The 18,017-nt window shown below is 39.9% G+C and overlaps 1 protein-coding gene across 9 annotated transcripts in view; it reads right to left on the bottom strand.

Annotated features, from left to right (window-relative positions):
- Positions 1–18,017, bottom strand: part of INPP5A (inositol polyphosphate-5-phosphatase A) — a 404,737-nt gene that overhangs the window by 90,173 nt on the left and 296,547 nt on the right. For all 9 annotated transcript variants that reach the window (XM_039480835.1, XM_039480836.1, XM_039480830.1 and 6 more), the window contains one exon: positions 12,852–12,936. In XM_039480835.1, the coding sequence (XP_039336769.1) occupies positions 12,852–12,936 (85 nt within the window). The remainder of the gene's footprint in view (positions 1–12,851; positions 12,937–18,017) is intronic.

The following is an 18,017-nucleotide window of genomic DNA, read 5'->3' as shown; positions in this document are numbered from 1 at the left end:
TGCACTTTAACTTGTGTATTTTGAATATCATCAGCAAATAAAACAATTAAAAATGATGCAGGTTTTTTTTGCCTTTCATGGAAATGCTACATAGCTCTGGGAACTGGACTGCATAGGCAACAGTAGAGCAGGCTTCCTCGTGCTGCCAAAGGAATGCAGGTCTGTTCTGGGTGCCACATCTCCAAGGATGAGAAGAGAGAGGAGAACCATGCCCAGGGGCTTGATCTCATCATGGAGATTGACAAGGATTCCAATTCGTGCTAATGGTTAGGATGATAATGTGGGACATTTGATCACTGGATCCTGGAAAAAGATATCCAAGTGATTGCACAGATGATACCAAACAGCTACCAAATAATGTAAGTAATTGCAATTAAAACAAAGATACCAAAACAAAAAACCCAGATAAGCATGTCTACTGATTTTAGTAAAACTAGTGATCTAGAGGTGAAAAGCTCGAGGTCTTCTTTTTATAGTAAACCCTGTATTTTCTAAGGGATATTTGAATGGATAATTAGGTACCCATGACTTGTGAAAAAGAGAAATGTCTATATAAAATGTGCCGATAAGAAATAAGGAATAATTTAAAATATAACTGCAGCCTCTTCACTCTCTACTGACATAAAAGCAGAGAAGTATGTTGTGAGAAAGACAAGGGGAGGGGAGTTTTTCTGTGTGTTCCTTCAGGATACAGAAATTTCCTGAGATTCCTCACACCTTCTAATTGCTCCCCCCTCCCCCGCCCAAAGGCCCCTTAACATAATGACCTTCTTCCGATATGGAAAATGCACACTGTTCCCTTTGAGGCTCCTCAATCAGTTAGATGGGACACTGGGGAGCCACACAAGGTGGGCCTGGCCACTCAAAAGTTCAACGTGGTATCCTTGAAGGCTCCCAAATTAAGGAGCTAAGACCACAAATATGGATTTCCCTGTGGGGTCAGAACACTATGTAGGGTTGCCAACTTTCAAATTGCACAAAGCCAAACACCTTTGCCTCACCCGCTGCCCTGAGGCCCTGCTCTTTCTCTGAAACCTAACCCACCCCCACTCACTCCACCCCTTCTCCCTCCATCTCCCCCACCATCACTCATTTTCACCAGGCTGAGGCAGGGGCTTGGGGTGCGGGAGGGGGGTGAGGGCTCCAGCAGGAGGTGTGGGCTCTGTGGTGGAGCTAGGGATAAGAGGTTTGGGGTGCAGGGGGGGCTCTGGGCTGGGGCCAAGGGGTTCAGAGTGCAGGAGGAGGCTCCGGGGGTGTGGGCTCAGGGGTGGGGCCAGGAATGGTTGACTTGGGATACAGGAGGGGGCTCAGAGCTGGGGTAGGGGTTAGGGTGTGGGAGGGGATCTGTGGTGCGGGTTCCCGCTGTGTGATGTTTACCTCAGGCGGCTCCTGCTTGGCGGCGCAGTGGGGCTAGGACAGGTTCCCTACCTGCCCTGACTCCACGGAGCTCACGGAACCATCCAGCATGTCCGACTCCTAGGAAGAGGGGCTAAGGGGTGCCGTGCGCTGCCCTTGCCCACAGTTTCTTAATTCAGAACTGGAGGACCACATTGTACCCAGAATGTTGTATCTGATGAAAATGATTCTATCAATGTGCTATGAGCTAAACAGACAGATAAGATGCCAAGGTCTCTGCTTCCTTCCAATCAGATGATATAAAATCGAAAAGAATGATGGTGTGGAAGAGGGGCAACTGAAAGCAACGTGACTTTGTGATTTTTGTATTCATTTTTCAAAACACTCTTTTTCAGTAATTTAATTTAGTTAAATGTCTATGTATTTTCAAATGGTTGCTTTGCTGAAATCTAGCATGGAGGCACCTGCCTATGAGATACAGCCATATTAGAATGGACTTTCAGTTTAAGTCCAGGGGCTTTGCTTCTTGTTGTGCAGGGTTTTGAGATACAGCATTAAATCTATTGTAGTATATAGCACTTGGAAACCACCAAGTTGTTCATTTGAGTCACTATTTTCATAAACTTTAATGTATGATGTAGGCATCTTACCCATCAATGTTCAATTTACTATCACTTCTACTTTGTTACTGCTCGGGGTAGTGCAAAATGAAAGTAATAATATTTCTTGGGACAAGTGGAAGTCAGAGATCACATCTAGGAAAAAAAATCATGGATACAAAAGTTTCTCCTGGCTTTTCTTTGGATGAGGAGAACTTTATTTCTTATAAAAGCCTTGTTTATACAATAGATTAATAGCAGTACTAAGGATTCCTGGGACCGGGAAGAAGCAATATAGGGACAATTCTTGTTTCTACTGCAAATATAAGGAACTTTTAGAGAATCAGGTATCAGAGGGTCTCACTTAGAAAGAGGGTAATTTTATATCCTGAAGTGGACAAAATATACTTACTATACTAACTCAGGTTATATCACCAAAGATGGACACCCGGGACTGGGAAGATATACTGATAGGCTGCTGTAGGCTTCCTGGTCTTTCTCTCCTGCCCAAAAAGGACTCACATCCCCAAGTCTCTTTCAGGGCAGTTTTTTTCTTCAAATTTAGGTAAAACATTCAAACAAAAAGCAGTTCCTTCCACAACATAGGCTACAGCTCACAGAGGCTTCTCCCCTTGCCTTTCTCAGTACTGAAAGGAAGACACATCCTTCACTTCAACCTCCTACTCCAGAGGTGCAAGAGCCTATCTCCCTCCTGCAGCTCCCTTCCAACTGAGCTTGCTCCATCCTTTATAGAAAACCTGACCCCTACCTAGCTGGGTCTGATAATAAAACAAGGGTGGCTGACCTCAGGCCCCCCAGTCTGCCAAGTGGTAGATCACCTTGTTATGACCTCTTTGTTGGATTTTTTTTTTAGTTATGAAAAAAAAACCCTGATATCCTGAGAGATTTAATATAACCAGCTGCAGTGTACTGCTGCCCAATGAAGGTGACAATATTCCTAGATATAGGCCCACATTATAGAGCAGTGTTCCAACTTCTGCTTGCTCCTGTGAAAGGAATGTGTTGACTAAACAAATAAGGCAACATGCCAACTTCGCTCACCTAATTAGAAGTAACAGGAGATGGTAAGGTGGTCTGTTTTTACCACTGATCCACTAAAGGGAACAGTGAGCATGCATTAGACAGTCATGTTCCTGGAGTGTCTGCAGAAAAGGAGGAGATGATGCAGTTCCTGGTTGGTATGCTACTGCAAAACAAGGAAAGTGGTCTAGCTTGTGGATTGAATAATTTGAGGCTAAAAATAAGTAAGAAAGGCAATGATAGCAATGCTGTTCTTCTAGAGGCAAGACTGAAACTACTGCCCTGAAGATAACTCAAAAGAATGCACTGTGTCTACATCTGCAGGACCAGGAGTTAATCTGAGGGTACACACTATGGTGGCGGATCATGCAGAAAGCATGATTAGCAATTCCTTAGAGAGGAGAACTGCCCACTTTATGGAAAGCTCCCCGTTTCCTGCTTCAGTGCTTGAAGAACTATAGATGAAAAGCCAAACCCCTGGGAGTCAAAACCCTCCCTCATGCCAGGCAAATCAATCAAGAACATCTGCTCTAACAAACAGAGGGGAAAGGGCATTTCGGCATGTTAAAAGCACAAAATGACAGCTAGCACTGGACACCAGTGTGTAGGCAGCCTTACAAATTTACAGACAGGGGTCATGACCTTTTCCCTAACACTTCCATATATCCTTATGAATTAGGGGTGCAAAGAAAGATTTATGGGACCAAGTCTACTCCCAAATTTACTGTAGTGAAGTATCTTTGAAAGTGATGGAAAACATCAGACACTGGTTAGTTGTTTTAATTAACAAAATATATACAGAAGCATGCTAAATTCTGAGATTAAAATGACATTAGATCTGTCACAATGTAAAACCCTGTGTGGTCTACAACAGTCACAGCAGGAAGGTGGGTAAGCTGCTTGCTCTCAGTGATTGACAGAAGAAAATTCACTTACGGTGACCAATGAGATGTTCTACTTCATTCATCCATATTAACTTTTATTTTTGTTACAAGTGCAAAATTAGAGAACGTACACTTTTGTGATCAAATCCCTCACTTGCCTCCCTCCTAAACTTTACTCAATAAGTTTTGTTCATTGCTTAGCCCTAAAATGTCTTGCTTTAAGATTTCATCATCCTTATTTTAATTTATTATTCAATTAATGGTCACCCAGTTCCCATTTAGTTCCTGAACTTACACACACTTACGCATAGGCTTAACTTAAAACACAGGAGTAGTCTTGCTGACTACTCAGATACCTATTAAGTGTTTCAAGCACTGGGGCTTTAATATGGACTCTTAAAACTGTTCTAACATTCTAGCACAGGCTTCATTTTCAAGCTACACAATACCTGCAGTTCCTGCAGATTTCTTCCAAGTCAAACTCCATTGCTATTAATTCGTACAAGGCAATTTGCATTTTGTCTCAAAGAAAATACATTATTATCTTCATTTGTAATAACATACTACAATAAATTCATAATTAACATTTTTGAAAAGTACAAAGATGGAGCATTACACTATGCAGATGTGTTATTAACTTCCATCAGCATGGTAACATCAGAACATCAGAAAAAATGACAAAAAAAAAAACCACTGTCTACATCAGTGGCTTTCAGCCTTTTTTCTTTTGTGGACCCCTAAAATATTTCGAATGGAGGTGCGGACCTTTCAAAAATCAGCGTATTAAGCAAATGTTGCCACTCTATTATAAATAAATACTACAGGTTGGCCAACTTTATAAATGGAGGATGAGTTAAATGTAATTGATTGTAATAAAAAATGAAGGAATTAGACATCAGATTTTAAAGTGAACAAAACTTGAGCAAATGTAAATATTACATATTCATTACACATGGGGCTATGTCTGGTACCTATTTTATTAATCAATACATATTCTACTTTACCGCCTCTCAATTGGGAACACTTTTAGGAAGCAAAAAGAAGGCTCTTGGACAATTTGCAGAATATTTTTAAAACTTTCACAAAATGTTTTATTAAAAAAGTATTCTTTCAAAAGAGTAGCTATAAGATATTTACATTTAAAAGGTACAATATACTTGTATTGTACAAAAGAATTGAATCTGGTGGTCTCAGTCTAAAATAGTGTCATCACTAGTAAAAAGGATGTAGCTATTTTGTTGTAAAAGACATCTTGTTATAAAAGAAATCTTTTTACAGCCTAACACTAGATCCTACAAACCCTTCTGAAAAAGGGCTAACTTTACTTACATGAATAGTTCCATGAGTGAAGCTACCTTAGAACACGAGGATTTGCAGAATTGGGCCCTTAAGTTCCTAGTGTCCTTACCAGAAAACCACCAAAGCAAGTCAGCGCATCTAGCAGTCTCTAATAAGGAGATACACAAGACTATCCATGCATATGGGTGTTTCAGGTCAATTTGTGGTGCATTGCCTGACACATGAGTGGAAACTTACACTGTGTTGGTGCTATCAATTTGTCAATGTCATGACAGCTAAAAATTCACCAAAGGTTAAATAAAAAGGCATATACAGGATCAGATGATAAAAAACAGAAATAATGCAATTTGTAAGCTATATATTACCATTAGAATACTTTCTAGTTCCTTCTCTCATATCATTCCTATAATATTATATGATGTAATTTCCATTATATGGTTATAGGGAATTCTAAAATAATACTATTTTAAGCCCAAAACTGACATAAACAAGGAAAGTCACTATGCCCTTTAGAGCAAACACAGCTGGAACACCTATGATTAAAAGAATAATGAGCTAAAATCTACATCTACTTTATCTGAACAGTGACAAAGTAGATACCAATTAACAGTAGTCTAGTGGATCCAGCAATTGATTAGGTGTGCAGGGTAACAAAGCAATGAAGTGATGGTTATTCTTTAGCGGGTTAATGTAGTTAGCGAGAGTGGTGATTTACCGGGACTTTAGCTAAAAGACAAACTCTTGTGGCTTATTGCCACAGCAACACAGTGCCACCATAACTAAAGATCTGGTAGTGCTTACATTTTAAATTCTGGTTTTAAGAAGATTTGTAACTCAAAGTGTAATCCAAATTAAAAAGGTTGTGCACAAGTATATCTTGTATATTTCCCTCATAATCATGGGAGTCTTCCGTTTTAGACTCACTCATATTGAGCCAACTCACTTGAGTGTTATCTCCCTTTTATTGTAACTTAGGTACTTCAAATGCCAGTTTATGAAACAAACATTTTTGGTCGAATCATAGCCTTGCCATAAGCATTGTGCAAGGGGATGCATATTGTTGCCTATAACATGTCCCCCTGCAGGCTGAAGAGGCAGCGCACACTCCCCCAACCAATTTCACGAAGACAGCTCCCTCTCACTCTGCAATTAATGTTGGGTACCCAGTGCCAGGGCATCTTACAGCTTCAACTTCTTGCACGGGTGCACAGGATTGGCTACAGTCTCAGAGGCAGCACATACACACAAATGTCATCTATGTATGTGCTTTATAAAATAATAGTCTATGATTTCAGATGCTTTCTATCTTTTTGTCCCACTTTGGACAAACAAAACTAGGTTTCACAATTGAAATCTTGCAAATAGCCTCCCTCAGCATTAAAAAAAGCCTTTGAAATGTTTAGTAGATAATATGCCTAAGCAGCAGCTGTTTTTCTAAAATTTTCTTTACTGTGCATCACGGTGCTATGCTATAGATTATACTCGTACTATAATTCAAGTCTATTGTAAAACAATTGCACTTTTCCAGTATTTGCTATGTTTGTTATGATACTGAGATCCTATTTCTTTTTTTGCCAGTTTATCCCTCTAGATGACACAGTGGTTCATGCACACAGGGACCTCAGACTCACCAGAAGCTTAGCCCTGTTTTATTGATCCCTCCTGGTTTACTTCAAACAACAGTAAAGCAGAATTTCCTAGCAAAGAAATCAATAAGGCTTTAGATTAAGGTTCCCATAAAACATTTAATAGATTATATACTAATGATTTATTGTATATTAATTTTAAATTAATAAGAGCAACATTTTGGCATCTGATTTAGCACACTGTACTTAAGTATATGGAGTCCATATCTGAATGAGCCCTCCTCTCTCCTCTTTCAATGGCTCTGTTGAGAAAGACTTTAGAAATATACAACATACTGCTGCTGTTTGGATAATATATCCTATAGCTCAACAAATGGCATCTGTTGCTTGTAGAATCTTACAGTAACTAAGCGCTTGGCAGTTGCTGTCTCATGAGGTGCAGGAAAAGGTCAGCAGGAAAAGCAGGAGGATAACAGTACCCCGGATTAACCCTTAGAACACTAGTATTTTACAGACTTCCAGACAATCAAATTAATGCTAAGATGTTTGCATGTGCGTCTATCCAAAACACCCAAAGGACACCAGCCTGTTCCTTGAAAGGTTCAAGTCTAGATTATATCCTGCTCCCTTTAGATACCAAATCGCAAATTCAACCTGCCATACATTTGCAGTATTTTGTCAAATCTGACTACATTAACAGGGAGTACTAGTTGGGGAATCACAGTTACTCAGTTACTGTTCCTTGCTCTGCCACTGCTTTGGTGTGTGACCAAGGCCAACTCATTTCACTTCCCATTGATTTCAGTGAGATTTAGGGTCTATTGCAGGAAAGGGCTGCTATATTTAGAAGTCAGTTTGTAAAGTGATTGGGGATCTTTCTGCATGATAAACACTACATAAGCTCAAGTAATTAAGGTTCTATCTTGGAATCATTTTAATTACAAGTTACTCATAACTAAACACTTTCAATTTATACCTCAGATTCTGGTCTAACCTCTAAGAACCTACATCATATCACAAAATCTTTCCAAATCAGAATCCTGTATACCTACTATTAGTTCATTAACAACCTCTCTGTGTGTTAAGATGGTGTTACAGACATTTTGCCAGCACTTTCAATTGTTCTATGAAGTGATTTGCACATGACATAGACAGTTCTTAAATATTCTAAATCCTATGGACATACCAGTACATATCATATATTCAACATAACATATAGTAATTATAGCATTTTATAGCAAATGTATACAATGTTAAGGTTGTGACTTGAATTGCACATATGTAAAGAAATTCAGAGCTAAAATTTTCAAAGCAACTTTGAATATGGTTCTTTGTGCCTGCGTATGAGCTGTTTCAAAAGTGTCTTTCATTACATGATCATACAGCACAGGGCAATGTGGTATACTAGTTGTCTAATAAAGCAATAAAACAGAAAACAGTTGCAATTTTTCTAAATGAGCTCTTCTGCAAAGAATGTATAAAAAAGTTTGATTCATGTTTAAACTGCACCTTTTCTATAACCTTAGGTGAACATATGTCGCAAACATTAATGTACATTTTTATTACTACATATTTGTTGTATGATTCACATATTGTGCCCTGTTACTAGTGTCATTACTTCTTTTGTTAGAAGTGAATCTCTTTAAAAGACTTTGAACTGAAAAACCAAGATTTGCCTGACCACAGTAATTAATGGAAAAATCAAGCATAAAAGTGATTTAATTAATAAAATGAACCAAAATTATACATAAAATTATAATTGTACCTGCCACTCTGGCTTCACTTTTTGGGTTTATGATGTCACTAGGAGACCTGCCTAAATTTAGAGTCTTGTTATTTTTAGTTGGTTGACCATTACTCCTCATTTAATCAAGTATCAGAGGGGTAGCCGGACCCATGGGAAGGAGACTCTGGAAAAATTCCACCACGATTTCAACAGCTTCCACCCCACCATCAACCTCAGCCTGGACCAATCTATATGGGAGGTCCACTTCCTAGACACCATGGTGCAAATAAGTGATGGTCACATTAACACCACCCTATACCTAAAACCTACTGACCACTATGCCTACCTTCATGCCTCCAGCTTCCATCCCGGACACACCACACGATCCATTGTCTACAGCCAAGCACTGAGGTACAACCGCATCTGCTCCAACCCCTCAGACAGAGACCAACACCTACAAAATCTTCACCAAGCATTCTCAAAACTATAATACCCGCACGAGGAAATAAGGAAACAGATCAACAGAGCCAGAAGTGTACCCAGAAGCCTCCTACTACAAGACAAACCCAAAAAAGAAACCAACAGAACTCCACTGGCCATCACATACTGTCCCGAGCTAAAACCCCTCCAACGCATCATCAGGGATCTACAACCCATCCTGGACAATGATCCCTCACTTTCACAGGCCCTGGGTGGCAAGCCAGCCCTCGCCCACAGATAATCTGCCAACCTGAAGCATATTCTCACCAGTAACTGCACACCGCACCATAGTAACTCTAATTCAGGACCCAATCCATGCAACAAACCTCGATGCCAACTCTGCCCACATATCTACACCAGCGACACCATCACAGGACCTAACCAGATCAGCCACACCATCACTGGTTCATTCACCTGCATGTCCACCAATGTAATATACGCCATCATATGCCAGCAATGCCCCTCTGCTATGTACATCAGCCAAACCGGACAGTCCCTACGGAAAAGGATGAATAGACATAAATCAGATATTAGGAATGGCAACATACAAAAACCTGTAGGTGAACACTTCAATCTCCCTGGACACACAATAGCAGATTTAAAGGTAGCCATCCTGCAGCAAAAAAACTTCAGGACCAGATTCCAAAGAGAGACTGCTGAGCTTCAGTTCATCTGCAAATTTGACACCGTCAGCTCAGGATTAAACAAAGACTGTGAATGGCTAGCCAACTACAAAAGCAGTTTCTCCTCCATTGGCTTTCACACCTCAACTGCTAGAAGAGGGCCTCATCCTCCCTGACTGAACTAACCTCGTTATCTCTAGCCTGCTTCTTGCTTGCATATATATACCTGACCCTGGAAATTTCCACTACATGCATCCAACGAAGTGGGTATTCACCCACAAAAGCTCATGCTCCTATACATCTGTTAGTCTATAAGGTGCCACAGGACTCTTTTCTGCTCCTCATTTAATACTTACTTAGCACTTTTATAGCATTTAACATTTTGAAATGCTTTACAAACATAATATTATCAGCTAGAATAATGATAAATTACACTTCATATCCATTTAGTGCCATTCTACCAAAGACTCTGAGGGCCAGGATTTCACCCCAGCAGTCCTGACTACCAATTCTGTACTCTAATGCTAAATAATAATTCCCTCTTTTGAGATCTGATGTTTGAAAAAGACACTTTGCAGGAAGATGTGTAGATGATAGAATATGCTAGCAAGATTATTTGTGGAAGTTCCATCTCTGTAGGTATTCAAAAAGAGGATAAATAGGAACACAATATTCTGCAAGGATAATTCCACACATGACAGATGCTGGGCAACAAAAGGGCAGCAGGTAGACTAGACAGTCTGCTAGATCTTTTCCAGTTCTAATATCTAGGCTTCACTCCTGAACCCGGGTTTCTCATACTGACACAGAAATATATTTTTAAAGGAAAAAAATTCCAATTCCACTTTAGTTAAAAAGGAAAAGAAACAAGGCATAGAAATCATATACATACATCTAGCTATTAAAACTTCAGCCTTTTTTCTAATTACTTCTTTAAAGAGTGGATTTTGACAAGTTTTCATATCTTGTAAGTAGGCGGCACCATATAAAGAAATAGAATACTTGTATCTAATATACACATGCATACTTACGGAAAAATTGTGAGCTGTTGGCAATATTTCTAATTGAATCCAAATGTAGTTACATTAATTAAAACCTTAATAAAAATCAGCAAATTAAGAAAGTATTCATTATGGGCTCAATCCTGACTGATTACTTTGACAACAGAAGCAGCTCAGGGTACTCAGCACCTCACAGGATAAAGTCCTATAAACAGTACTGCTGAAAATTGATTGACAGATTTTTCTCATATATAAGTGCTCTCAGTTACATGAGTGTATCCTGAGCAAAGTAAAAAAAAGCATAGACTATTCCAAAATAGATTATTCTATAGCCTACCTCTTCTTTCTGTAAATATGGAAGCTACTGAGGTAGTACCAATGTAACAAAGAAAGATGTGATCCTTAACATAGACAATACGAAATTGCATATTCTGAATCATTTCACTCCAATTACACTTTAATGAAAACATTTAACTACAGTTAAAAATGATTGCAGTGAATAAAAAGTAGAAGGTTTAGCTAAACTCCACCTATCTATACTGTGTTGCCATGTGACACACCCCGATTTTTCAGCAGCGTAGGGAATAATCACATGAGGAATGGGTGATGTATTGCATTTCTAGGCAAAGGTATCTTGCCTTTGAGCATACACAGTACTTCCTGCTGCTTAAACCACAAAGAAGTATCAACCTTTGGGGGGCCGTGAGCAAGTTCAGGGGGTCCTCCAAGCAGGAAGACTTTAGACTCATTGGGGCCTAGTCAGAAAGCCAAAACCACGCTGCCCTGTGCCCTGCAATCCGGGGCTAAAGCCGAAGCCTGAGCATCTTATCTTTACAGGGCCCCTTAATGCAAGCCCTGGCTTTTATATGCAGAAAACAATTGTTGTGGCACAGGTGGGCCATGGAGTTTTTATAGCATGTTGGGGGAAGGAGGGATGTCTCAGAAATAAAAAGGTTGAGAACCCCTGGATTAGAAGATGCATACTTACACTCAAGGATGACAAAGAGACACTAAAATACCTCTGAGAATTAAAGAGGGTAAACAGGAGAATAAAATAGTTGTTAAGCCTGGGATTACTGCTAAAGCCCAGCTCCAGGTAAATCAAAGTAATCTCAACTTGTGAAAAAGATTTATTGTATTCTCATTGACTTCAGACAAATCTTCTGTTCATATTTCTATGTTGAGGTGTTCATATCACAAAAATTTGCATAAATGTCAGCTATTAATATTTTCACAGAGTTTGTGGTTTTTGTGGAATTGTCACAGAAGTTTATGAAATATCTCTAGCGTTATATCATTTTCCTCATTAGTTACACATGCAAAACAGCATGTATTTAGCTTAAAAAATAAAACCGAATAGGAATTAGTCTTGATGAGGTATAGCAATAACAACAGACACAAGCTTAAAATGAAATCTTGGTATCATGCACAAAGCCCAGCTGTACTTTGCACAAAGGACCTAAGCAGCAGTTTAGGGAACTGAAACCTCCCCCTCCATCCTGCAGCCCCAGGACTTTGGTCAAAATATGAGTCCCACTGATCACACTTGCAATTCTCCCTAGGGACACCAACAATTCCTGCTGTCCAGTAAAGAAGACAATCACAGAGCAACAGTCTGCAGTGCAGTCCCTGCATGTGCTCTTCACAGTATGCTCCCCCACACAATAGAAATGTAGTGTTTCAACTGAATTTGGGGCCTTGCCCCAGTGGAAGTGGAATTGCCATGATCTGGCCCATAGTGATTATAGTAAATTCATCTGGTTTGAGGTCCATTTTAAAATTCCCTGAACTGAGAGAATCACTGGCTGGCAAATGAACATTCTACAGGGAGCAAACGAATCCTCTTGATCCTCAGAAATGCGAATCCTAGCACTATAGCCTCTTGAACCTTCATTGCCTTTCTGGACAAAAACAACCTGGTTTTCTCACAATAATGGCATAAATAACAACCTTTCTGTTCCAAGGGGTTTGATTACCATAATACAATTGTATTCTTGGGAGACTGAAAATCTTTAGTACCTCTTGCTAGCTCAGTGATGTTACTTTATTATTTCATCAGACTCTTTCAATAACAATTTTGAGTTACCTGTTAGATGTTCATGTTGAAAGCCCCTAAAAATATTCCTTGGCAAGTTTGATGTCAACATTAAGATTGCCGTGTTAAGTTACTTTCTATTTTTCTCTCCAAAGGGAAACAATTTTAGAAATGAAAACCCTTAGATAGCGCCCAGAGATGAAGAAAGGAGTAAGTCCTACCTCTACTACTGATTTGGAATCCAGTCGAAAGTTGAAATCTCCAAACACAAAATATGAAACCTTCTCAAACCGCTGATCTCTAATTCTGAAAAGGCAGACAAAAATACATTAACTGCTGTCTATTCAGCTTTCTATGTAAAAACAAAGAAGTCCTTTACAAAAAAATCCCTGGAATTGTAATTGCAAAATGTTAAAATATATTGCAATGAAAGCTATATATTCACAATCACATTTCACTTTTAAGCACAGGATTAGCAAAATTATTTGTGGAACAGTCAACAACAGCATTAATTTATTTGGAATAAAACTTCACTATATAGTAACAGCTTGTTTGGTCTGTACTGTTATAAGCATGCAGATGACGTAGTTCTGTTTTTTTCCCCTCAAATCCAGATGCGTATGGTTTATTTGCTTTCCCTGGTGAAAACAGGGACTTGTATGTGAGTAACCTGGCTGCAGTTCAGTCCAGACAAGTGAAGAGGTGCTCAGAGGCCAGGGAAAGAAGATGATAGAGATAGTGACTAACTCCAGTGGGAGTTGTGGGTGCTCAGCACCTCTGAAAATCAGCTCCTAAGTGTTTCAAGGTGGACTCTTAAAAATTGTGACACCCAAAATTAATGGACACTTTAAAAAATATCTGCCTCAAACTCTCTGTTGCTTCAGTTTGACATCTGTAAAATAGAGGTCCATAATGCTTCCCCATGTTTATTCAGCACCTTGAGATCTATGGATGAAAAGCGCTATAGAAGTGCTAAGTATTATCTGTTACTATTTGGCCTGATATTGATCTATGAAGTCCTATGTAGCCTGGGTTATGGCTGACTGAGAAAGCGCCTCTCTGTGTACCATTATCACAGTCGAGACACATGAGCTAAAAATCCTTAGAATTGCTTGTCTGCAGGAAGATGTTCTCCCTGGAAGGCCTTGGACTCTGGAACTGGCTATCACCAAGACAATTGACATTCAGGATATAGTGTAAAGCTTACATCTTTTCTCAGGCTTTTGATCAGAGTTGCGAGCTGAGTGAGGGGTGGCTCTTTGTTTAGTTTTTTCAGTGATTATTTTAAAACTTAGGTCAGTGTTAATTATTTAATACTTTAAAAAATTGTACATGTTTCTAGAGACCTTGGTATTGGCCAAATCTTTCAAAGTGGAATAAAATCAAGTAAACCAGTCATTGAATCAGCACCTCATTTTGGGAACAGAGACCAACTAATCAATCTCCTATTATCAGCTGGTGAAGATATAAAGTAATTGACCAAAATATTATGACTACAATTAGAAAAAAATCACTAGACAAAAAGCACAAAATATTTTTATACCATATTAGGAGCACAGTGCACAACAAAGAAACAATAAATCTAAGGCACTACATAAATGTACTCTGGAAGTAAATAAATACATAAGCATGATGATGCCAGAAATCCCAACTGAGCTAAGGTAAGGGCCCACATGGATAGTTAAAGAATTATAAAGAAACCTACAGTAAGTGGCCTTCTGGAGCTATAATGCCCAGATAGGAGACATTTGTTTAAAATGGCTTTAAACATTTTAATAAATTACCCCCATTTGGACATTTCAAAGCTATAAAGTAAGAAAACACCTGGGTCTTTAAATGAGATACTGCTTCGCGTGTAAAGTATCCCTCCACATTTTTACCCAATGGCAATCTATTACATAAACAATATTATTTCACTGAAAAATTCATGCACACTGAACTTATGACAGTGATTATTTGAAGCAAATTCTCCTGCAAAGAGCTATCCTTTTCTGCTAAGAAAATCTCAAAACCCTCCATTCAATTGACAAATTATTGCAGGTACTATTAATAAATACTATCCACTGTCAACTGCAACCAACCATTAAGAAAAGCCTGTCAGTTTTGACCTATACATAACATTAGTTTGATTAGTCCTCTCATGGCACTTTAAGGGAAAATGAGAACTTAAAAGTTAAACCATTTACATTACCACAATTTGCTCACACTATCATTGCAAAATCTGATATACGATTTGTACACAAGAAAAGCTCCGTCTGCTTTGCCAACTTTCCTGATTCATATCCCAGTTTTGGCTTTGCTCGGTGCCATTTACTGCTGACAAAAAGCTGAGAGATATCTCTGGAATGACATCAAGGTCTAAAGAAGTCCTCTTAAAACAAACTGATATTATGAAGATGAAATCTGTAATGGTATTATGCAAAGACGATTTTTTCAAATAAACACATTGTGCCAAAAAATGCCCAGTTAGAACTTTTGATAACTAAATTAATTAGAAAAATCCCAATCAGTTACTGATGAACAAAATAGCAGATTGCCAATGCTGAAAATTTATTAGTTAATATAATTAATAACTACATATCAATTTAGGTAATCAAAATTTTACTAGTTTGGTCTCATTTAGTCTAGTTTGGTCTTTTGTGCGTGTGCACACTATTGTTGCACACCACTTTTTGCATGCCTCCAATGGCTATCTCACAGTGCTTTCCAGGTTGACTGTTACTAATATGTCCTTGTTAGTAACTGGTGTGCCCTCCATCCCCTTGTGTCAAGTGTCCAGAATGATGCTTCCCTCCTTTAAAAAATGGTGCAGAGCCAGATTTTGCCCATTTGCTCCTGGATCCCAGTGTATCGTTATTCTGGCAATACAATCACAATTGCACTCCAGAAGCCCCAAGACATGCCTTGTGCAACTGCCTGAAGCCGCGCTGAGACCCTGGATCTCATCACCATCTGGGGAGAAGCATTGGTTCAGGAAGCTCTTGTGGCCAGCCACAAGAATAAGGACCTTTTTGTGGACATTCCAAAGCAGATCTCTGCGACACTGACCAGTGTTTGATAAAGAATAAGCAGCTCAGGAAAAAGTACATTGAAACAAGGGATAAAAGGAGACAATCGAGTAGAGGACATGGGACCTGTCAATTTTTTGATTAACTGGACAGGATTTTACACAATTACAGTTCAACCAGAGGATGGCCAGCTAGACCCACTGGAGGTTGAGCAGGAGGATGCCTGAAAGGAGCTGCCCCCTGAGAGCTAGGATACATTTGGGACCCAGGAACCTGATGATGACCAACTAGAAAGCCAGCCCCTGTCCAGCCCTGCTACTACTGACCTCAGTTCCTGCCCTGCATTGGCTAAACACGAGTCCCAGCCAGAAACCCAGGCCAGAACTGAAGAATCTGATCCCCTGGAGGGAACTTTGAAATGTAATTACCTATATTTACAATGTATTGTATATTATTATTGTTGGCAGAGGTGAACTAGGAGCTCCCACCTCCCTCCTAACTCAGTCCTTTTGCTGCTTCCAAGTGGCAGCTGCAGTCTGTGCCTCTCTCCCAACCCTTCCTCCCGCAACAAATTTGAATAACTGAAGCATTCATTTGTGAAATATTCAACATTTATTGAGACAGGACTTAGAGGAAAAGAAATGTGGTTGGTTTTTGTAGTTTACATGAGATATGAGTGCAGCCTGCATGCCCTGGAAAGGCACAAACTATATTGCTCTCAGCTGAGGTACAAAAGGCCTGTAATACGCATTGGAGCTGATAATCATGGTATGATCCTATCTGTTTTTCTCTGCACTTTCTCCGAAGTCTGCAGGGGAGATATAGCAGGACCTAAGACTAAGAAATAGCTGTTTTGTTGCACGTGTTACAGGGAATGTCTGGATGCCCTATGCCCCTGGTACAGCTTGCAAGCCCCTTCTACTTCTACAGTGGTTCTGGGGAGGACCATAACTTCACAGAGTATCAAACTGGTCTACCTTTTGCCTTTTTTAATAAGACCTTTCTCTGCCTCCTAGTCTCCCATCTCAGTACAGTAGAACCTCAAAGATACGAACACTAGAGTTATGGACTGACGGGTCAACCAGACACCATGTGAAACTGGAAGTAACCAACCGGGCAGCAGCAGAGACAGAGAGTTGATCTGGATGCCTGCTGTGTCACTAGGCCAGATCACCTAAATCCTGGTTCCTAACACAAACAGGCAAATTCCCACTTGACTACCTTTCTATGAATACCTCAGGCCATAGTTAAAAATGTTCCTTCCCTCTGTCAAAGTGGCCTGTCTATGGCTTCATTAGCTAAGCAACAGGGGATAAGCTTCATCTCCCAGAATAAGTGGACCAACCTCCATACCATTAATGTCCACAGTGCAAACAGTCCGTTTGCCATTAATTTAAAAAGTACCGAGTTCTGAAAGATCCTGCCATCATGGACCCTCCCAGACCATGCTGCACTTGTGTCTGTAAACCTGCCACAGTGGTCCACCAGTCCTTGGAGCACGACTGAAAAATACTCCTTTTCTGTTTATAACTTCTATGCCCTTGCTGGGGGAGAAGGCTAGGGGAAGAGAGAGAGGGTAAATTATAGGCACCTGAATTCCATCATTTGTCCCAATGCAGTTTGGGAATTCCATGCAATGCAATGCAAAGCTATCAACAATCTCCTGAGCATTACCAGCTTCATGATCTAGTTAGACAACACCTTGTGAATGGCATAACAGACCTATATGAGAATGTCCCAAACAGCTGATCTCCCCAAATTGGCTACAGACTGGAAACATTCTGGGGTGCCCAGTTTCCAGATGGCAATGGTGACTTGTTTCTCTATGGCGATGGCGGACTGTATTGTTTATATGTTGTCGTTGCAGTTTTGTGGTCAGTTCTGCACAGATCTCAAAAAAGGTAGCCCTCCCCATCTTGAAGTTCTCTTGCTGCTGCTGGTCGTTCCAGCTCTGCAGAACGAGCTGCTCCTACACTGATATCCTGGGCTCAGAAATTGCACTGAACACTATGTAGGTGATCCGGGAACAGCTTGGTGTCTTCCTGTTCTTCTGCCTTATCCTGATACCACCACTGCATAGTATCTTCCTGCTCCTACATCATCTGGTTGGTGTGAAAGTCCAATGTCAAATTCATCTGGATCTGAGGGCTATAATACAGCCCAAGCAGCCCATGCCTATTCATGTTTGCCATCATAGCTGTACAAAGCATTGCTGGGTCCATGCTGGCCAACAGCAATTCAAAACTGTCATGAGCCCACCTAGAAATGGGGTGGAGACAGTGGAAATATGGGATTTCTTTTAAAAACGTGAATCAACCTGACTTCCCACAGTTCACAGCGAAAATAATCCCAGGACACACACCGCTCAGCAACGAATCG

The sequence above is a fragment of the Mauremys reevesii genome, linkage group 7 (assembly GCF_016161935.1).
Source record: "Mauremys reevesii isolate NIE-2019 linkage group 7, ASM1616193v1, whole genome shotgun sequence".
In the NCBI taxonomy this organism is placed as follows: domain Eukaryota; kingdom Metazoa; phylum Chordata; order Testudines; family Geoemydidae; genus Mauremys; species Mauremys reevesii.
This window is presented reverse-complemented; position numbering and strand designations above follow the sequence as displayed.